The following is a 24,529-nucleotide window of genomic DNA, read 5'->3' on the forward strand; positions in this document are numbered from 1 at the left end:
TAGTGGATTGGTCTATGCTCCACTATTGGGAGGATAATTTGCATCTCCTTTCTCTTTTCTTCTTCTAGTTCAAGAGCTTTTACTTGAAGTTGGACACATTTTTTCTTGATTGTTTGAACTTGCTTTGTGGTGGGTTATTGGTGGGTCATTTTTTGGCTCCTAGTTTTAGATTCTTATAACTAAAGGTTTTTTGGTTTAAATTTTATTTCTCTAGTTTCTTACCTTATTTTTATTTCTTTTCATTCAAAGTGGGTTCCCTTCTTTTTCCAGTTGTAGGCTTTCTTTGTTTCCTTTTCATCATTTTCAAGTATTGGGTCTGGTCTCTTCTTCAATTAGCTTGAGGTTTTCCTTGGTTCAAAGTGTTGGTATTTCTCTTGCTTCAATATTTACTTGGACGAGGTCATTTCTTCTCACTCCCTCTTTGGGTATGAGGCAATTTTTGGTTACAATTTTCTTTGTTTTCAATATGATTCTCTTCTTTTTTTCAGTTGGAGGCTTTTCTATTTGTTAAATTATTTCTGTGAATTAGATGGTGAACTTTGTGGGGAGGGAGGGAGGTCTTTCTGTCTCTTCTTTTATGTTCTTTGTGTGGGTCTAGAGGTTGTAGTTGTGTGCTTGCTTAGGGTTGAATTCTTTTTTCTCCTATTTCTTTGAAGCTCCTCTATTGCCCTCACCAAAACTCTCTATTGGTAAGTGTTGGTGGATTGGAAGGATCATTATCCCTCTACTCTTAGAAAGGCCCTATCTCTTCTATTCTCTTTTTTTGAGGGTTTCTTTAGTGTAGTGGTGATGTGTTTGTGGCATCAATCTATGATTGGCTTCCACTCTTAGTGTTTTTCTTACAAAGTTGGGGTTTCCTTGTTGCCCTTTCTTAGTGAGATTATATGGTGCAATAATGTTTGGTGGTCTTGTTACCATTTTATAAAGGGTGTGTTCCTACTCCTATGGTTCCTTCCTTGTATGACTCTTATAGAAGAGGAGTCAGATCTTATTATGGTGGGTTCTCTTATATTGGTTTTTCTTAGAATGCCTTATGCATAGAGCTGATCTATTATATGAAAATATAACAAATATTAGTTTGAGGTCCTTAAAATAGCTCTAATGCATAGAGCTCTAAAGACTTTATCAAAATAAATAGAGATATAATAAAAAAAGCATTCAAATCCTATTCACATTTATTTAATACCAAAAGGAACTAAAATTTTGAAAAATGTTTATCAAAATAAAAAGTGTGATGGTAAATCTAATGAAAATTTTAATTTAATCATTTTTCTAGTAACCTATTTTAACCTTAAGTTGAGAGACAAAATAAATCATGTGAGACTATACATGTCGAAATATATATAACAGAAAGAAATAAGATATGAGAGTTGAGTAATCATTTTTGAGTGATTAGAGTTAATATAATATAATTATAGGATTTAGTGAAATACAAAAGAAATAATAGAAATAAATAAAATAAGTTTAATTGTTAAGAGATATAAAACATGCCTTATAAGAGAATATGATGAGACCTATGCTTTAGTTGTAAAGATTGATGTTTTCTTCATAGTCTTAGCAATATGAAAGTTGTATCTAATTGATGTATTTCTTTCCTAAATAGAGTTACTAAAGTAAGGTTTTTTGAATATGCATCTAGTTGTGAAGTTTCAATATGGAAAAATAAAATCTATAGACTAAAGAAATCTTGTTATCGATACCAACAAAGAATTTAAGACATGGTATAGTAGGATTAACTCATTTTATAGGAAATCTCTAAATAGAAAAAGTGACAGTGAGCACAACCTCTACAACAAGGGAAGGGATGGTAAGAATTTAATTACTTTCTTCTATGTAAACTATTTAAAAAATTTGATAGATTTTGATTAAATTATAATTGATTTTAAAGAGTCAAGGTAAAGAGAGTTCAAAATTATACAGATGTAGATGTGTTGAGGTATTTATTTAGTATGGAGGTAAATAAAATGATATAGAAATTTTTTATCTCTAGAAAAAGTATGTATCAACAATTTTGAAAAGGTTTAGAGTGAAAATAAAAAACAAATTACAACAATGCCAATAGGGGAGAAGACCTAGTAGCTTCCTAGGCTAACTTCACACACCTAGAACTCTTAAACCATCCATAAAATTTAGTGGATTTTTTTTGTGTAACTTAGTAGGTGAGTGTAGAGCTTAATGTTAAGGTTTTAGCTTTTGGGTATTAAAGGATTTCTTTATAGGGATCACAGAGCACAAAGTGGTCAAAATGTGTTATTTTAGAATGTTTGCCTAATAGCCACTATGTTCATGTACCAATAGTTGAACTCATTGAAAAATATGAGTACTTGTGGTAAAATGTCCTGCTTTTTTTAATGAAATGTTCTAACAGTGATGCACAAATTGGGTAATCACTAATAAAAAAAGCTAAAAAATGATCAACTATTAGTACATGTCTTTTTATTTTTGGGGGTTCTTTTAAGAATAAAAATTGGGGAGTATCTATGACAAAACTATCACAGTATTGGATCCCTCTATTGGATACTAGGTCTCTTCCCCTATTCATAGTTTGTAGTGACAAGATATTACAATACTAATACAAATGTACTCATAATAAGAGAAAGGGAAATAATATTTGATAAACATTTGATGATTTCCATTAATGATATGATATAATTTATTATGTAGATTTAAACAGTTGATTTATAACTGAGAAGTTGTAACCATATTTGCTTATAGAATTAATGAATGTATTAATGACAACATTCCCATTAACACCCCACCCCCTTTAAGGCTTACATAGAAAAATATGTTGAATATGTATTATTAGAACATGTTCTTCTAAAGTAGTGAATCTTGAACCAAGCAAGGCTCCATCAAGTTATCTTGTGACCCTTAACAAGTTATAGCTTCAAGTTGTGTTTTAAAATACAAAGCCTTAAATTATTCAACCATTATCCCTAAGAGATGCAATAGATATCTATAATTGTCTAGTGACCATAGAAGGGCACAGTTCTTAATCAAATACTCAAATTTCACTTGACAATAGTCCATATTGAGTACAATATCAAGTCTCAAACCAAAATTAAAAATCAAGTATCACAAAATATGTATTCTCTTCATATTTTTCAGATTAAAAGAATAAAACCTTCAAACATGCTTGTCACATAGAAAATTATCTCCAAGTGAGAAGCTAACTTGTGATGATAGAAAGTCCTCCATCCTTTGATGTTTCCAATCTCTAGATTTGTGAAGGTTCAAAGCACAAAATTAGAATTGATGGGAGAATTATGAACAATTTCTCCATTATATGATGTATATGCATCTCCATTTCAAGAAAAATTGCCTTTTTCATCAAATTATTCTTTCTCTTTTCCTTTAAGAACATCACTAGCTCTAGTTCTACAAAGCCATGTTGTGTGTCCCTTTTTCTTACGATAATTTTTTTATTATATCTTTAATTGGTGTTTGCCCATCTTTTAGTACTTCATGAATATAATGCCTTGTCTATTAGATAATATTCTTGTATAACTTATTTTTTCCTCTTTTCTTATGCTAGAAGGGCTTAAATCATATCCTCTAAAGTTTTTCACATGATTTGGCTCAGAGTTACAACAAATTACTCTATTTGGAAGATAAGCTATTTAGCATAATGGCCTTGGCATCATCATCATCATCAATAGGAGCCTTAACTTCTACAAGTTTCCAAATGGGATACCTTAGATTACTTATATGATTTGATATTGTGATACCATTCTCATTGAAAACACAATTTCTTAATTTCCAAACTAAATACATTCTTGCACAAACATGTTTGTTACACACCAATCAATATATGATTATAAAATTCAAAGGCATATATCTAATTATAAATATGGAAGAAAAAAATTCAAATGTGTTTGAGTATCTTACGTACACCAAAAACATACATGAATTTAAAAGAGATGAAAAAGAATTACATGCAATAGACACTATTTTGTGGTCTATAATCTCTTTGGTGTTATATTTTTACTCATTAATCTTTTTGTTGTTATGTTCACCAATTATGAACTTTTTCTAGATTACATATCATAAAAATAGACCTCATGCATTTCTTTCTCAGACACATTATTTATATATGATTAGTGAAAATAATTCTTGATATGAGTGGTAGGTGTAGGCTAATGCATTTCTTTCGTGCATGACAATGTAAATTGCTCTATGTTTCCAATATTGGCTATTAAATAAAAATAGTCACTTATGTCCATTGATGCACGAATATCAAATGTACTAGGTGGATCTGATACAATAATATTGGAGAAAGAAAGAATATTATTTGATAAACATTTGATGATTTCCATAGGTCATTCAATAAAATATATAATGCAGATTTAAATAGTTAATTGATAATTGATAAGTGGTAGCAAGCAACTATTTATAGTAGTTATGAACGTGTATTAACACCAATACTCATAAGTTATGGATTAATGTGAACTACTACTCATGAAACATGAGTCAATGAATTTGACTAAAATACTTCATAGCTAAATCATGATAACAATATCACAATCTAAATCTATCCAAAATTACAATTGAAATTTAAATACATTTGTTAGTAAGTAAACTTATTATAATGTGTGCGCCAAGCTTAATTTATGAAGACACCAAAAGATGTACATTTCTTAAAAAATGTTAATAGAAGGAACATATATGATATGTTATGTGCTAATAGAAAAAGAGGTTTAGATTGGTCAAACACATAAGAAATAACTGGTCATGAAGTGTAGATGACAAAGGAGATCATATCAATATACATAGGGGAAAAGACCCAATAGCCACCTAGGATAATTTTGTGTACCTAAAATTCTTGAACCCTACATTGGATTTTATTGATAGTTTTGGTGTATCTCCATAGGTGAGTGAAGAGCTTAAAGCTTAGGTTTTCAATTTTGGGTATTTGCAGATCTCTCTGTAGGGATCATGTAGTACAACATGGTCAACAAGTGTCTTTTCAAAATATTCACCTGATACCCAGTATGTTTATGCACCAAGAATCACTTACTCAAAAAACACAACTATTTGTGGTTAAATATCCTAGTAGAATTATGAAATACCCTAATAATAGAGCACAAATGGGTCAATCACCAACCAAAAAAATTATAAAATGATCGACTATTAGTACATGTGTGATTGGTTATTAGTACACATGATACCCACTATGTTCATGCACCAATAATCACTTACTCAAAAAATACAAGTGTTTGAGGTTAAATGTCCTAGTAGTCTTTATGAAATATCGCAATAATGGTGCACAAATTACTCAATCATCAACCAAAAAATCTTTAAAATGATTGACTATTAGTAAAAATGTGATAGACTATTACCACATGTATTTTGAATTTTTTGAGCTATTTTTAGAATTTTAATGAAGAAATATCTATAATAAAAACTATCATTATTATTGAACTATTGTAGATACTAGGTCTCTTTTCCCCTATGTGTTAAACTTAGTATTCAAAACTTTCTCACCTTTTAAAAAAGAAACTAACCATTGCTTTATTAGTCTCACCTATTATTAGGAAGAGACTAAAGTTTTCGCCTGCTTCTTTCTAATTAATCTATGCTTGAAAAGTTGTGCCAAAAAATTTTAAGCTATGGTACTCTCAAATAATTTTATTAAAATACGAATTTCTATTTTTATTGCTATTTTATGATTGGTTTTCCTAAATGTGTTGGCAATGTAAGGAAACTCAGGTGTGGAAAATCCTTCCTACACTAATCCCTTAAGGAAAGTATTATGTGAGTTCCTATTAAATCCTTACAATTTCAGATTCAATATTATGTAAATAATGATATTGCAGTCAACTATGAATGCAAAAAATAGACAGAGAAAGAAAACACATAAACACAAAGATATGCAAGTAGGGAAAAACCTTTCAGTAAAACAACCCCACCCCTCCAAAACTTGTAAAATTAATTATCTTCAACATAAAGGTTACAACACACTTGCAATGCAAGTTCTTTCAGGACATGGAAGACTAATCCAGTAGCAACCAACAGTACACTTTCCACACTATCCTAAATGAAACCCTAAAAATGCTTATATCATGCACTTTCCATTTTAGGCCAACTTCCAAAGAACAACTATATTAGGGTTTTACCATTCTCTGGAAAAGTAGGAACCCAAAAAAAATTCCAAACCCTACACACTAGATGGAGACTCGAGTGTATAGTACTCAATGATCAATTTCCACGTGTCTTCACGTCTTTACCCATCATCAAATCTTCCAAAGATAGCTCTTATGCATAATAAGAATCCTTCATAACAATTTCAGTCATGATCTCCTTACACACAATTCAAGATGCCAACACATGCAAGTGGAGTGAGACATCAACATGCCAACTAGACATGTACACTCGCACTTAATTACATTATTTACAAAACAAATAATAAGAATAGGAATTATCCAAGGTTGAGACACCTTAGTCCTAAGAAGCAATCTATTTAATTTTTAAGTTAAAAATTGGGGGAAAAAAATAGAAAAGTCCACCTATCTAAGGAGCACAAATAGATGGGATCATAACAATATTTCACATGACTGTATGCATGTTGTTATTATGTGACCTAATATAGGTGTCTTGACTTGATTTTTGTGGCATCATACTGATGGAGCTTGAAACTTTTATGCCATTAATGACTTTGTATCTTTACAATATTTATCACTCATCTCCTACAGAGTAATATGATGCAGATTTTTATAGTGAGAGAATATCTAGAGAAAAAAATCTAAATTGGTTAAGTGGATTTATCTTGTATAGAAAAGAGTTGGGCTCTGTATTGTATCTCTAACAAGTTCTCCCTTTCCATGGTTGAATGAGTTATGATTTGTTCTTTCCTTTTGAAAACATGGCTACCTCTCTCTACCATCTATATTTTAGTAGGAATAGGAAAATGGGTTTTTTCAAAAAATATTGCTATCTCACGCTAAAGATTTTCACAAAATTGCATATGTTGGATCTCAACATTTGTACATTTTTTAATTCCTAATCTTTTCCTCAACTTGATTTTTTTCCCAACAATCTAAGGGAGGATGTTCTTTTAATTTTTTATAATAAGTCATTCTCTCTTTTGTGTCTTGCACATCTTGCAGTCTCTACAAAATGTGGCACCTCCATTAATTGAAACATGGATACTTTTTCTCTCCATATTTTGTGAGCTACAAAAAATGTGCATTTTAGGGTTGCAATAATTGTTGTTTATTTGTCTTTTTGTTTACTTGGCACTGTAGATTTCATGTTGTTGGCTAACAAATGAATAATAAATGATGATTAATATTGTTCATTTTGCAGGTATATTTCCTCTTGGCAACTAGTCTCCATCAACCAGATCTTCCTTTCCTTTATTTCCATAGATGAACACTAGGAATAGGATCACTGTGATTCATCACAACTTGTTTGGTAAGTAGTTTGGCCAAGATGAATTGGCAATCTTCATCTCTCAAAAAATGCACAAAAAGCATCGCTATTAACAATGGCTTTTAAGTATTGATTCCTTGATTGTGTAAGGAGATATACTTGTCATTATAAAAAGCTATTAAATTCAAAAAAAATAACACTGACATATTGCCTTCAAAATCTCCACAATATTATTGTCCTCCTTTTAGATTTGACTTTAAAAACAACATAACAAAAGAGGGTATCGAAGAGCTTGATATCAACCAACAAAGTTTGACAATGCAAAAGTATGGTTTCTAAATCTTCAGTTAATGTATATGTTTGGTTCCTTCATCTAGATATTTATGCAAACATCCAATTGTCAAGCTCAATAGTTTTAAGTTTTAATCTTTTAAACTAGAGACTATATGTGTAGATAAGATTTTATAGCACATTGACGCGCACATTGATGTGTTGATGTAAGCATGGGTCTGTTGAATGTTTTGTTACAATTTCTTGTGCAATGCTTGAACAATTGTGGGAGTGACATTTCCAATGTCATTTCTATGCAGACATGCTATGATAATGGAGATTAAATATGAATAAGTTGGGGTAAAAAAAAACCATAATCCAATGCCTACTGGAAAAAAAAAAAATTGGATAACATTTACGAAGGAAAAAATCCCTCTATGTAAAATAGGGAAACCAGTAGCCACCTCCTCTATTATGACAACATATGCCAAAATTACAAAAATATGTAAAAAATTATATGAGGACAATAATCCATGTCTTATTGTGTTACAATTGCTATACCATAATTGAAAAGTAATAAATCAATAAAATTATTGGAGGACACTAATCTTTGTCTTATTCTGTTACAATTGCATATTTTGAATATAGAGAGGATAATAATTTTTTTTATAATATCTCTTCTAAAATTCCATAGCATTATATCTACCATTTTTAATTAATGAATATGAAATATACCTTTTCTTCTACTATGCACAATTTATTTACAAGATTCATTTTTTTCTTCTTCTTGATTGACATTTAAGTTATTTTAGGCATTCATCTTAAAACCGATTAACTAGTAAGTTTAATAGTTTTCATTTATGTATCCATTCTTCCTTATTTTCCTAGATTCTAAATTAATTAATTATGATTGATTTCGTATTCTATTTTTATTAGTGGTATTTTATTTATTTTATTTTTATTTTTATTTTAAATTGAAAATTTATTTTGTGTAGCCAATAAAAAAATGAGCACAGGGAAAATATTTCTGTGAATTTCTAATATATATTTTTTGTTGTTAAATTTCACATAGCAACACATTTATGTGTGAACTCTTTTGAAAGCTAGTTCATTTTAGTGATAACTTGCAAATTGTTCCATGTTTTCCCACCACGTGCCTTCAAAAATACTTAGTATTATATTTAATTAACATATGTGTGATTTATTTGATCAATATTTTATTGTGTAAAATAGAATTAAAATTAATTTAGAATTACAATTTGAATGTATATTAGATACTTATTTATTTTATAACTATTTAATTGAAATATTTAATATATAAAAACTAATTTTATAAAATTGTTTTAGAATTTTTTTTTAAAAAAAAATCATCTCTACCTATTTTTTCCTACCTTACATCTTTCCATTTTCTTTCCTCTTTACTTATTTGGACATTTCTCAATCTTCACCTCTGCCCACCTCTTTATCGCCGTGTGTTTATTAGTGTAGAATGATACACAAAATTAAATATTTGTATTAAACAAACCTGAATGTTGTTGTTGCAATGGTAGAGAACACAAGATATAGGAAAACAATTGAGCACAATATGATGCTTTTGTTTTAGAATATCAAGCTTAAATTGTAACCATCATTACTCGTTTAAGAATGAAGAAGAAATATTACTATAAATTCTGTGTCATACATATGTTCTTTAATTCTCATTTATCATATTTTATAAACAAAAGATCATTTTATCTTCAATTACATTTAGTGCATTTCCATATAGAGTTTAAATCCCAAAGCATGTAGTTATATGTTTAGAATATTATTAGTCTCCTCCACAAAATTGAAATGTTTAATAGAAACATTGCAATTAAGATTAAAACAAATTTCTTGTTAATCTTGCGTTTTTTAAAGCATTAGGCGGGAGCTCTTGTTTTCCATAGCTACAGAGGCAGCAGATTTGAAGAAATTAAAATTAGAAGACTTTGCCATCATAATTCTTAATAATGAATCCCTGACCTTCGATGAAGGACTAAAACACACATCATCTATCACCTGTAACATACTGCAGCTGGCATGTTTTAATGCAGGTCGCATGCGGTACGTATATCTTTCTGTGTGTGATGAACTGGAAAATCGAGTACAAATGTTTGGACTTTAATGAATCTTAATTATCGCAATGTTATCTGCATTTAGTATTTTTCGATCTCAAGGGAACGTTTTTCACATGAATGCTTTTCCTGTCAGTGATCGCACTCTGTGCTTTATGTACTATAATTGCAGTCTTCGACAAATGCACAAATATCATTCGGTATTATTGAGCAATTTGCGTCAAGTCTGCCAAATTCTATTATTGAGCAATTTGCGTCAAGTCTGCCAAATTCTATTATTGAGCAATTTGCGTCAAGTCTGCCAAATTCTATCTGATTAGACTGCTAATATGCAATTTTCATCAATGACTATGCGGGAGCAGTGTACTATTAGCCTGATTTGTTAATTAATTGGGGGAAAGAAAAAATAATTTGTATTTGGAAAGGACGAAATAACTTCCACAGCAAAATTGTGATATTGTAATAATTTTACACAGTTAAATCTTATAGCAATATAACAATTGTATTTAGATTTATTTTGAATTATTATTATTATTAATTAGTAAAATTGGCTAAGAGTGCACTCTGATTTCTATATATACAAAAATTATATCCTCTTAATATTTTTTAATTAAATATTCCTTTGAGCACTATATATTAAATATTATAGAAATTAAAGTATATATAATTTTTAAATATTTATTTGAACAATTAGATATTATAGAAGTAAAAGTATAATTTACTGAAAATTATTTAGAATCATATTGCTTCTAGTTATCTAAATAGAAGTGAGAAAATATATAAAATATTAGAACACTTAAAAATTTAAATTGCATACAATGAAATTATAAAGGTTAGAAAGAAATTTATTCTCATAATAACCTGTCTAAGGAAGAGATTCGTTGAAGGAAAGATTGATATATCTATGTTATGCTGAAATCTGTTGGCTACTTGGTTGTAATGGCACATGATAGAGTTGATTGATGTTGCCTTTGATATATTCGGGTTTGGGGCCCTTTTCGTACCTCTTTTAAATAAAAAAAATTTAAATCTTCCACTAAAAATAACTTAGAAGTGGAAATATAAAACAAATTCTACCATCTCCTAACAAAAATATAACAAATTTTCAATTAATAAATTGAATCTAGTCCATTCATTGAGGTTCAAATGGAAAGATATGGCTTTGACTATGAGAGTGTCACTACAACCTAGATAGGGTTGTGGTAGGTAGAATTAGATCATGCTAGTATGCATTGAAAAAGCCAAATAAGCATATGATAGGGTGATATTTGAAAGGTTTGCGCATTGTCTTCTATAGACGAAAATGAGATAGTGTCTTGCACTAAGAAATGCCCACAAGAAAAACCTATTCTAAAGATACAAATATGGGAACACCTTTATAGGTCAACTACTAGATATCATCATCCTCAAAATCCTCATTATATTGGGATAAGACCTGTCAAGAATGGAACGGCATAGAGTCCACATTATCCCTAAGTGCCCTACCAATAGATAGAGCAAAAGATGAGGTAACCTTCAAATTCTCATCCAATATCTCCACTAACACAATTTAGATAGACAACTTGATAATCATGAGCAACATTAGAATTCCCTTAAGTGAGTTAAACAAACAAGCCTTATAGCTTATATACAACCCATACAAAGGTGTAGATGCAGAGACAATGCCTCACCAATCTCTTCAAAAGAAGAAATAACAACTTTAAAAAAAAAGAGCTTTCTAGACTATGAGAACTAAAATAAAAAGAGCGTTTGTTAGAGTGGAATTCTAGTGATGAAATTCTATCATAGGGCCTTGTTCAAATTTCCACCTTAAGGATGGATGTGAAGAACTGTGATCCATTTGAGTAGTCTCTTGCACTATACAGAAGATAAAATGATGCTCAAGAGATGGATTTAGTGAAGGTTGTTAGACTTTAATGTGTTAGGTACTAAAAATTTGAGAAACATTTGTATTAGTTTGAAAGGAGACAATGATATCTTGCAAAGAGATGATGAGAAAAAAATCCTACAACAAAGAGATAAATACTTGGACCAACTTGTCACAAAGCCCAATCATCACTTTTAGTCTATGGGAAAGCAAGATGAAGGAGTTCATAGGTTGAAATAATGGAGTAGCTGAGATGCGAGAAACAATAGGGTTAGGAATAAAAGTGGAAGAAATGGGCTTGGTAGATGCACTTTAATTTCTTGTGACATTCTTAGGTACCAAGGCCCTTTCTTGATGATGATGCATAAATTCAAACACAAGTTGGTTTTGACATAGATGCGACCTAGATTTTTGATCCTATGAGGGCCTAGTGGAATGATACTCTATAAGAGTGTCAATTGATGTTAGTCTTGAGAAAGAGGAGGTCCCTACAAATAAAACAAGAGATTTCACTGTCATGACAACCACCAATCCAATGACAAGCTCCCTTCCTCTTTTTCCATGCAAGTAGTAGGTGGGACTGAGTATGCCCTTGAATGGTAAGGAGAAGGTTCCAAGGGAGAGGGTTTAGAATTAAAAGACCTCTTAAGCTTAACATAGATGGTAGGAAAAACTATATCCATAATGTCAATAATGATGAGAGGAAGGTGTGTCTTGAGTTTAGATAACATGGTTCACCTTTTTTTTATAGTAGGTGTAGATGTAGGAAGAAAAGACATTGCCACATGTTGAAAAATTTGAGTCAAAGGAAGAGGCTTAGGCCATAAGGAATGTACTTTCTCTAAAACCTTGAATGAAGAGGAGACAATGGTCAAAGTGTAAAAAATTTCATGATAGGGATAAATAAGAGGAGTATGGGTAGAAGCAACTATTTTGAATTTTTTTCTCCTTCCTTATATCCTCTTTGAGTGAGGAGAGAAAACACTTTTTTTGGGATAGTAGGTCTCAATTAAAAGCAATGGAAAATCAAGAAGGAAACACCAATAAGACACTAGAAAAAGTAGTAACTAGTGTCTTGGATTATGTAGATGTCACCCTTTATGCTCTAAATTCAAGAGCTTATGCACAAAAAGAGTAATGGTTCCCATGGGTGCAAGCTAGGGGTTACTCAAATTGACCCAAAATGATAGGGTTTCATAATTCATTAAAAAGTGAAAAAGATATATTGGTTCCTACTTAGACTATTAAGGTGGTGAACCTTAGAGGGGGAAGTGGGATCACATCATACATAGTAATGGTGGTAGAATACTCTTTGCATATCTTATTATTTGAGACATTAAAAAAGAGGACCTCCTTATTTATAAGATCAACCTGACCTCCACCCCATTGAACAATTCTTTAATATGGAGACTAACCCCCTCTGAGGACTCACATTGAAATCCATTCAACATACTTGTTGTCATGAGGGTGGTGAAACCTAGGGGTAGTGTCCAAGGAATGTTTGGCACCCTTAGATCTTGCCAAGGATAAATTTCTTTTGGTGGATGGCTCTACATGGGGCAATCGTCACCATTGATAACCTGCAAAGGAGAGGATTCCAGTTGGTCAACTATTGTGTAGTATTTTACAACACAATGGAATCCATTCAACACCTCCTCATACATTGTCCCTTTTCTTTGGAGGTTTGGAAGGAGATTTTCTTTATGTGGGAGATTCATTGGTGCTTCAATGAGAACCTCCATCAGTTTTTTAACTGCAATGGTCCTTCTAGTCACCCATACCTCAAAACCTTCTTGAGAGTCATTCCCCCATATGTGTCATGGAAAATTTGGAAGGAATATAATAACCATATATTTTGAGAAAAAGTTGCTCCTATCTTAGTGGTGTTTTAGCAAGTGACTAGGATCCTAAAGGAATGTGGCTAGATCTAGCATTGGAAACCCCCTCGAACCCCCTAAGGGATCAAGATATGAGATCAGATACTTCTTGAGACTTAAGTATGAAGGTGGCAAGATTTGACAACTCTAAAGTTGTTGCTAGATGTAAAACAATGTGGCACCCCCCTCTGAAATCTTCGATGAAACTCAATTTTGATGGCTTAGCCATTATTGGAAGGAAAATGGTTGGTGATAATGTTCAAGATAATATTGGTAAGATGGTGGTTACCTATGATGGGAACTATGGAGGGGGTTCAAATAAGAAATCAGGAGCTTTGGCCTTGCTAGTGGGAATAAGGATAGTGAACACTAGAAGAATTAACAAATTGACTATCAAGGGAGATTCTATCATAATTATCACAACTATGAAGGGAGAAGGCCAGTGTAGCTAGAAGATCAAAGAAAAAATAGAGGAAATCCACATCTTGTTGGATGGGCTTCAAGCAGTCCACATGGATCATATCTATTGGGAAGGTAATGGAGTTGCAAATGAACTTGCTAAAATTGGTCATAACATGGAAGAAATAAAGGAATGGGATGATGTCAGCCAAATCCCACCATCCACACAAATAATGGTGGAAAGCGAACATTCTCTTTGTGGCACAATATGATGAAGTAGAACACATGACATATTTCTATAGATCTAGGTTGGCGGGAGAACCCTTGGCTTAAAAACTATAAAGTTTTGAATATTCAGAAATTTTTTTGTGATTATTTCCATTAGGGGTTCCCTCACCATGACCACTAATTACTATGGTGAGAGGATGATCCACATAGATTTGGTCAAAATAATAAAACTACCAAGGACATGCATTGTGAATAAACATAAAGACAATGCCATAGTGCTTTATTCCACGCATAGTTGGTAACAATTAATTTCAATGGGAAAAGTATCATTCACAAGTGGTCGAGCCAGAGGGGGATTGGAAATTGTGAGACCTTGTGACTTTATGATGGGAATCATGAATTGCTTCCTCAAGATCATTTTTTAGCATTATATCTTTAAACTGCCTTGGCTTCCAAGTTTTTTCTTACAACAAGGGGATGTCGGTGCAAATTGAGGATTAGGTGATTGAGCTCAGTGAAGACATAGGTGCCAACGATCACATTAAACTGGATAAGATTGAAGACTGTATCAAGGAAAGTGAGGCATCATGGGTTTATCTGTGAGAAGGTGGATTGTTATCATTCATGGAAGATATTGAAGGGTATGATGAGCATGTATCCTTTCAATTTATCAACACTGGAATAATAGGAAGGTGAACATTAATGGGGTGGCCTTCAAAATGATAGAGGAGCTTGTTGTGACGGTTGGTGGGTTGTCCCTTGAGGGCAAGAGTTGGCATAAATAGGCCAGAGTTTCTAACGAAATGAGCTTGAAGAAATTCTTCCACCTTAAGGAGGAGTCTATTTGCATGTGGGGTGGATTCTCGAGGGAGGACCTACCCAAGCCTTGAGACATAGTGTGCTATGTCATATGTGCTACATTACACTTGAAGACTGATTCTAGGAGTTGTACTATTACCACTTTCCTACTCCAAAAAAATTTAGTAATCAAGACTTGATTTCCTTCCCACAACTTAGTTTGCATTCAATGGAGGATAGTGTGTTTAATGTTAGGAGAAAAAGAGAGGAAGGAAGACCCTTTTATATCCTACACTAGGCCTTCATGTTTAAACTCTCTAGGTTCCAACCTGCCCTCAAGATGCCTCTTCTTGTTAATCCCCTCGCAACTATTACACTTCAAGTCTCCATGGACCTTAGCCCTAGTTTAGCCTCGAAAGTGGACAAAAAGCCTCTAGGTACTAGGAAAAACATTAGCATTATTGACTCTGATACCAATGTTGGTCGGAGTAATAAAGATGCTAAGAGGTCCAATAAAAGACTTAAAAGTAAAAAATTTAGGACAACCCCCAAATAGGAGGTGAGTTCTAAGTCCATGGAGAGTGAAAGGAGATCCACTAGGAGGAAAAGGAAAGTTATACACCCTAGCTCCAAGAGTAAGGATGTTCCAAGCCCTTCCACCATTTTTGACACCCTGGAAGCCAACCCATCCCTAGATAAAAGCTTGGGGAAAGATATCACCTCCCCTATGAAGGATGCTGCTAAGGGTGGAGGGATGAAATAGCATCATAGCCATGGGCAGGAGCAAAGCAAAATTTGGTTGGATAGGATGGAAAAGTCAATGCATGACCTAGCCAACAATCAGGAAGCCCTATGGCATAAAGTTGGAACTCTTGCTGAGTTCTCTACAAGGGTCATGCATTTGGAAACCACCACTATGTACTTTCTATAGATGAACAAGGAGGAGAAGGAAGTGAGAAAAGAGAGTGAGACCACACAGTCCCTCTACAGATTCCTTGTGGATGATTGGCTCAAGACTCTGCTCGAGAAACCGATCAAGAAGGAGGTGAAGGAACCAACCATAGAGGATCCTAATGAAAAAGAGGGAAAGGACCTAGAGGAGAAAGAGGGGAACTAGCTACTGTGCCTTTGTTTCTTTTTCTTTTTCTTATGTTATCGTTAATTGTGAACTTCATGCCCTATGTGGCATTTTTGGTTAATGTATGATAGAATATCAACTAGGACCCCTCTAAAAGAGACATAATTGGTCAATCCAAAAAGTCATCAGAAAAAATGCTGATTACAAGGAAGGAAAAAATGATTAGAAAAAAGTAATCAGCATGGTTTCCTTAAAATGTGAAAACATGTCAATGGGCCCTTGGTCTACTGATGAAGTTGAATGGCTCATAAAGAGCCCACCAAAGGTCAAGTCTTGGTAAGTGAAAGGCTTGAAAACATCATAAAGAATGAGGCCAGGGTTATGCCCTGGGCGAATTTGGCTCCTTAGTCCTCGACTCTTAGCTGAAGAAGTTTTAGGTACCATGGGCCTATATCAAGTACCTAAAACTTATTTGTAGGTGACCCCATCAAAAAAATATAAAAATGTGAAAACATCTTTCAAAACATTGAAGGACGGATAGCAATGTAGAAAGGATAATTCTAACATCAAGAATGCCACAACCATGTGAATGTGTCATTTTTAGCAAGGATGCCACATGTTAAGGATTCACAAATTGCACAATAAATGGTCCCCACAAGCATTAGTTCAAGGTGTATCCTACATCGAGTAAGCTACCTTTGATGCATTGAGGTATTTAATTCAAATTGTATCCTCCATCGAGTACGCTGTACGTTGGGCTGAAGATATCAGTTATTAGCTTGTGACAAATGTCATCAGGTTATTGGACACCTGTGAATTCCCTGCTCCATAAAGGATTAGGAAATCGCAACTCCTTTGCTGCAATCCTCCATGTCGCTGCGAGCTCTTGCCAGCATGTCCACACCAGGGGTGACTTCCCCTCTTCCAGTGAAGGAAATCCCAGGCTCCTATGGCCTCCCCTTCGTCGGAGCTGTCGTCGACCGGTTCGAGTACTTCGTAACAGAAGGAGCCGAGAACTTCTTCAAGACGCGCATAAAGAAATACAAGAGCACCGTACTGAGAGTCAACATGCCGCCAGGCCCGCCCATTGTGTCGGACTCGAGGGTCATAATGCTCCTGGACGCAAAGAGCTTCCCCACGCTCTTCGACCTCACCAAAGTGGACAAGGCCAACGTCCTCACGGGAACCTACATGCCCAGCACCGATTTCACCGGCGGATGCCGAACGGCTGTGTATCAGGACCCGTCCGAGGAAACCCACGGCAAGCTGAAGGCCTTCTGCTTCCACGTCCTCAAAGTAGCTCGCCCCAGGATCTTCCCCGAGTTCGCCCGGTCGTTCGACGAGCTGTGTGTTGAAGTGGAAAAAGCATTGGAGAAAGATGGGAAGGCGTCGTTCAGTAACAAAGTGGATAATTTGATATTCAATTTTCTGTGCCGGGCTCTCATCGGGGCAGATCCGGTGGCTCCTGGCCCGGCCAGTCTGGGGACGAGCGGGCCAACGCATGTTAAGACATGGCTCGCGCCTCAGCTCGCCCCAATTGCGAGCTCGGGCGTTTTGCCCAAGGTTCTCGACGAGCTCACAATTCACACATTCCCTCTCCCGTTTGCTCTCGTCTCCCGGGATTATAAGAAGCTCTACGATTTCATCTATACCAGCGGGTCCGCTCTTCTCGATTTCGCCGTAGAGGACTTAGGGCTTCGGAGAGACGAGGCCTGCCACGACTTGCTTTTCAACCTCGGCTTCAATGCATTCGGGGGAATGCTCATCTTTTTCCCCAGTATCGTCAACTATGTTGCCAAGGCGGGTGAGGGTTTGCAAAGAGAGATTGTCAAAGAGGTTCGCGGGGCCGTGGAAGGGAATGGGGGGCTGAATATGAAGGCGTTGGAGTCCATGCCGCTTGTGCGCTCTGTTGTCTACGAGGCGCTGAGGATGGACCCGCCTGTGCCGTTGCAGTACGGGCGGGCGAAGAGGGATTTTAGGGTGGAGTCGTACGATGCGGCGTATGAGGTGAAGAAGGGTGAGTTGCTCGGTGGGTATCAGCCGCTGGCTACGAAGGATTCCCATGTTTTCACCAACGGGGAGGAGTTTGTTCCGGGGAGGTTTCTTGAAGAGGAAGGGGAGAAACTCTTGGAGTATGTACTGTGGTCTAATGGACGCGAAACGGATGAGACCACGGTTGAGAATAAGCAGTGCGCAGGGAAGGATATTGTTGTGATGGTCGCCAGGCTTTTGCTGGCTCATCTCTTTCTTCGCTATGATTCTTTCGCTGTAGATGAGTCATCTTCTTCGGCTATCTTTACACAACTCACCAAGGCTTCTTAATATAGGAATCGATCATGACTTTGCTTGTGCTTCTACTTCTTGTGGGTAATGGTGTCTTTCAATCGCTGATGTAGCTGGCAATCTGCCCCAGCATGTTCAGGACAGATATATATCAGATTGCCTATCTCCTTTTCCTGATCGCCATAATGTTTTATGGTGTGATCTCTAGTGCTGGGTCTCATCGTCTTAGGGGTCTGTGATGTCGTGTTATGTTACCTCCTTCGTGGATTTCTTGGAAATATGTAATTGAATGTATAGTTATGTCGTTTTTATAGAGTTCAGTTCTACCGCATGGTTGTTCTTCAGTTAAATTTGCAAGTCTTTATCTCTTCGCACTATAAATGGTCTAATTCTATATTTATAACAATTAAATTTATTCGGTAATTTTAAAGGATGGAAGCATTAGCATTTCATGTGAGTTCATGAGAATATTCTTATGAATCGTGTAATTCTTTATTAAAAAAAAAAAAAAAAAAAATGTTATAAATCAAACTAGTAAAATGAGAAGAAATATTAAAAAAAAAATCGCGAAGAAAAAAGAAAGAAAAAAGTAATGGGTTAAAAAATTATTTTAAAAAATGTTGAAAAGAGATATCTAGAAATATTTATTTATTTAAAATAAAACTATAAAATTAATATAATACTGATTTTTTTTAAAAGATAAATAAAATAGTAACATATAAGAAATTTTAAAAATTGGCAGTAAATTGAAAGGATTTTGTAAAAGGTAACTATAAAAAAAATAAAATTCTATAATACTCTTTTTTGCACAATAGATTTTGCAAGATTTTTATACAAATATCTCTTTTCGTAGAGATGTCATTCACTAGTAAAAGATATGAAATCATACTATTTAACTAATTGCTTCACGTAATATTATGCATGTCTTACAATACTCCATCATCATATCCTTACAATTTACCTACATCATATGGTAAAATAGTTTACTTGGTGTCTCCAATATATCAATAGTAAATAGAATAATAACAATTTAGAATTTTACTTGGGGAAGGAGGAAAAAATATGGCTTCATAGGCCCAACTAAGTGTGTGATGCAAGGAAATTTCAAGGAAGATGTTTATCATCTCTTGGCTCCATGTAAGTGTACACAAGATTGTTGGTGTGAGATCAAATAAGATTGGAGATATTTTTCAATGTTGGTTGATCAAGGTTAGGAAATTGACCTTGTCAAAACTATGCACAATCTATCCACCAATAGTGATATGGGAGATTTTGAAGGAATATAATAGGAGGATATTTCGAAGAAAGTGGAACCAATTGGAAGAGTAATCAAAAGAATTGAATATGATATTAAAGAGGTAATGAGTGTTTTTAATATTCATTTAAAGCATTTTTAAACTCTATGCTTAGATCATATAATATGATTTGTTTATTTTGCATGTCTATTTAATCTATCATTTTTAATCAAATCTACACCTAATTATTTATTGGATTATATCATATGGTTTGACCACCTTAGCCTAAGTCTTTATTTAATTAAAATAAAATTCTCATTTTAATTAAATAAATCCTCTTTATCCAATGTGTACACATGAAAAATGAATTTCCTATTTTAAGAATAAAATAAAAGGTTTTTTTACTACACATTGAATATGCAGTTTCTAAGGCAATGAAATCTCTTTTTCCTCATATTATTTTCCATGTATCTTTTGCCTCTTAAGCATGTCCATCACTTTCGCTTCTTGAGAATCTTCTATACCAAAGTCAAAACAATAATATTTCTCAACCATAGATTTTGCTCCTTAATCTCCCATCATCCATTTCTCTTTAAAAGGAGTCTCTATCCTTACTCTCTCATAATATTAGACTCTTGTGCTATTTTTATGTTGCAAGTTTCATTCTAGAGCTATTGGAGCACTTGAACACTTTTTTGCATTCTAATACTTTGGTACTAGTTTTCTCTCATTGTAGCTCAAATTTTGCATAATAGTTTACATTATCTAGTCTAAATAGGAGAGTAATCTTGCTCATTTTGTTAGTTTAGTTTTCTTTCTTGTTATTGCATCTCATCTTGGATTATCTTGCACTCTCATTCTAGCTTTCACTTGCATTTGCATGCTCTCATTTTACTCTTGGATACCAACATTTTTTCTCTTATCTTTGAATCTTCTATTCTATGATGCACCTTGCAAGGGTCTCCTATTGAGGTTCGTTTCAGAGTCACACTCATACTTTATTTTCGTATTTTTTCTTGTAAGTCATATATAGGACACTCTAAATCATCATTTAATATTTCTAATTCATTGGATCCCCCAGATATTAGGTCTTAGCAAAGTGTGCCACACTTTTGGCACCTAGTATGTGGCTAGAACCAAGTTTCTAACTCTATTTTCTCACATTTTTTTGAGTTAAATAGTTTAATTTTCTTGCATCTTAGTTGCATTCCTCATTTTTTTCATAGCCACAAGTATTGGATCTAATCAAGTGGTTTTTTAGGCTTCTAACTTTGGTTTTTAAGGCTAACCCTTATGTCGGTTGAGTTGAAGGTAAAACCCTAGGGTTTTGAAAGATTTGATCATATATTCCAAACAACTTAGTATTTTTCTATGAAAGTTTTTTTTTGTAGGTTTGCGATGGATCAAATGTGCCTTAGTCAAAAAAAAAAGAATTTTTAGATTAGATTTTTGTGAGTTATAATTTTAGCTTTATTTTTCATGAAAATTCATTTCTAGTTGCAAATTTAGTGTTATTTTTAGAAAATTTTAAATTTTTGGAATGGTCTAGTAATTTGATGGGGAGTTTACTTCTTTCGATTTTTTTTATATAGATGTAATATTATGGAAGAATTAGTAAATTTAAGAAACCTAGTATGTTTTGGGAAAATGGGTCCCTATTAAGCTTGATACTCCCAAAGTTGTTTCATTTTAAGAAATCTTTCTTATATTTTACTATAGTTCTCTTCTTTGCATTTTTATATTTTTGGTTGAAATAATAGAAAAAAAATCCAATCTTTTTTGAAATTGAAAGCAATAAAAAATGGGGGCTGGGCCAAAGCACAAAACTAAACAACCTTCTATTTAAAAGACATTTCAAGATTTAGCTCACCCCACTTTTCAATTTCAAAATACCAGACATCATAGTATTCCAACTTTGACATAAAACACTATAAACAATACTATCCGAGTTACTACAAACTAATCTATAACTAGGACTGAGCATGAAATATAAAAATAAAATATTATCAATAGTCCAAACAAGCACCATTAAGTTAGCCACCAAGAGTCGAGTGCTCTAAAAGTAGCATAAAATAAAATAAAATTAAAAGGGGGTACTACTTCCCCTTGGCCTTCTCTATTCCTTTTGGCTTATCTAGCAACATTTCGAGCGAATCATCAGCTAAGAAATTTTACATGGAGACCGTACAGTCCACCCTTGACTCTGTAGTTAATCCCTCTTTCTCAACATGGAGTAGGTGAAGGGTCGAGGCCACCGAGTGCATCACCTTGACAAAAAACATGGTGGCCTAATCAAACCTTTGCTCTAGAGTCTCCTATCTTTCAACCAACCTTCTCAGGTTCTTTCTAATGTAATCCTAAGCCATATTTTGAGCCTCAATGTTCCTCTTTAAGGTTTGTTCACTTCTACCAACCACAAGTTGAAGGGAGGTTAGAGTCTCTCCATTTTTAACCCTAGACCTCTCAAGGGTTTTAGTCTTCAAAGTATCGGAAACATGGGAATGCATGGGGCTTAACTAGCTTCTATCCCAACCCTTATGCTCACCAATTGCTTCATCCTCTCCTTCCTAGTCAATTTATTCTTAGTAATTTTGTTCTTCTTCTTTTTCTAGGGGAGTTTATGTTTACAACTATCTATGGATTTAGAACTAGGCGACACTTCCATTCTTGGGTCAAGGTCCATATGAACTCTCCTCTTCTTACGTCTCATGGATCTTCTCTTGCCACCCTCAAATTTAACATCCTTGTTCATAATCTAGATGTTTTTCTCCATTTTGATTATATTTATAATGTTAAACTTTGGGGTTGGGTTATCCAGGGTGGTCACAATCTCCATAGAGTGCTGACGGGTCAAGGTAGAGAGGGTTAGGTTGAGGAGACTAACTTGCACACTTATAGGCTAAATGAGATAAATATTATGATAAAATTCATACAGTTTGTACATGAAAGCCTGGTGAAGGACTATACAGGGTTTACCCTTTTTCATTTTTTCCCTACTTTAAAAATATTACCTTCCATGGAATGCAGTAGAAAGAATGGGAAGGATATAAGATCCTAATTGCAAAAATTGTTTAAAAGAAGAAAATGGTAGTAATAGAATATCTAAAATCTATCCTCAAGAGTGAGATATCTCATAATTATATAGCGTACCCCTTTCCTAGGGTCTGAGAGCTCCATTCTAACATATCCACCATGACCACAAATAGAGCCCTCATTAGGTTAGAAGAATTCATTAAGGCTTATGCCATCCACCACACATGTCTTTTTTCTCCATTTCTTTCCCTCCAAGGATCATCCACCCAGTTTGGTAATAACTTCTTCATTGATCTCAAAATATATCTCATTCGCAATCACTCCCCCATTGTTCTAGGTATTAACAAACTACATCAAAATGACCTCATCATTTCCTTCAATGCACTTCATATGTGACACTAACTGTCCTTATAGTTTTCAATGGAATTTGGTGAAATATGAGAAGGGCAACCACCCATATCTTTTATTTCCCCTAGATCCTTGATAAAATCTTTAGAGGTATCTGACATAACCACAATCTCTTTTTGCTGAAAGCTCAGACCGAAAAGAAGACCTAGAAAATTCAAGATAATGTACAAGCAATAGTGAGAACCAAAATGTGAAGGCTTAAGGAACTTATGCCACTTGAGAGGCACAAACTTGTACTGACCACACCATTTAAAATCCAACTTAAGTTCTTTCTAATGTGAGTACCATCAAATTTAATAAACATCACCTTTTCATTTCTAAAAAAATCCTACTGTATCTTATAAGAATCTCAATGCCAAATTTGGTAATTATTCTCACCTTTTTCACCTTTACAGAATCTAATCTTAAATCCTTTACTGTCAATGCAAATATGGTCACCTTTATGCCAACCCATCATAATAATGATTGTTTGCCAAATAACCAATGAAATCACTTCCACTAATGATTCTCTCCATATTTGGTATCTTTAATGATTAATTAAATTAAATATGAGTTGGAATTTCATTGGGTTACCATTTCATCCCTATTCTTTGACAATATTCTCTTTGATCTAAGAATTTAGACCTCACATACCTTGTGTATATTGAGGACATCCCCTAGTTGAGCTTGTACATCCTACTAGAAACTTGAATAGGTTGTTGGTGTGTTTTATTAACTTGAACATTTAAAATCTTCCCCACTTGGGAAAAAATGGGACACATCCATTGAATTAAGCCTTAGATATATTTTTCCTTTTGAATGATTTCATTATGTTTTTACTCAAAAAAACAAAAAAGTCATAAAATTGCAAAAAAAAGGAACAAAAGAAAATAAAGTTCAATTTTTTTTCCTATAAGTCAAACTTTTCTAAACTATCAACCAACAAAACAATGATTTTAATGACTTTCTAGGGTTAAACTTTCAAAACTAAGCTTAAGTGTTGTGAACACAAATTTCTTTTAGCTCCTTGTGTCCTTTGGTCTTGTCTCAACATGAAAGGATTCTGTTTCATTCAAAAGCTAGCTTGAGGTAATCACAACCTTGGTTAATGAATTATTCAATTTTCCATATTTTCCTATTATCTCTTTTACTAATATTTTATCTTATCTTTTCTTATTCACGAGTGACTTACATAGGGAATCTACCCACAACTTGGGCATCTTGTGACAAGTTATCTTTTCTTTTATAATATCACTTTGGACATGTGTACTGTTTACTTCACTTTTTTTGGAAATCAGTGATACTCTATTTTTCCTATCAACTTCTATTCTCCTTCAAGCTTGAGTTTTTATCCAAATTTATAGGATTCAAATCTTTTTCTACAAAATCTCAAGTAAGTCTAAATGATCATGAGTTCCTCTATGTCACTAAGTAGTTTTAAGACCTACATGATGGATACAAAGAACTAGAAGAAATAAATGATTCCACTTACCTTCATCTAACTAAGGACATCATGGATATATAGTCTAACCTTGTAAAATAGATAAAAGAAAGATTAACATCATCACATGAGTTTTCCTAAGTCTTGTATACGGACAAGAGTTATCTTT

The 24,529-nt window shown here is 33.8% G+C and overlaps 1 protein-coding gene across 1 annotated transcript; it reads left to right on the forward strand.

The window, feature by feature from the left end:
- Positions 1-16,715: 16,715 nt before the first annotated feature.
- On the forward strand, positions 16,716-18,614 carry LOC149576893 (allene oxide synthase 1, chloroplastic-like). The gene has a single exon (XM_089820549.1). The coding sequence runs from the start codon at positions 16,852-16,854 to the stop codon at positions 18,301-18,303; it is 1,452 nt and encodes a 483-aa protein (XP_089676675.1). The 5' UTR covers positions 16,716-16,851; the 3' UTR covers positions 18,304-18,614.
- The last annotated feature ends 5,915 nt before the right edge of the window (positions 18,615-24,529 follow it).

This window comes from Cupressus sempervirens, chromosome 1, assembly GCF_028749045.1.
Source record: "Cupressus sempervirens isolate cs-2001-9-10 chromosome 1, ASM2874904v1, whole genome shotgun sequence".
NCBI classification, from domain to species: Eukaryota; Viridiplantae; Streptophyta; class Pinopsida; order Cupressales; family Cupressaceae; genus Cupressus; species Cupressus sempervirens.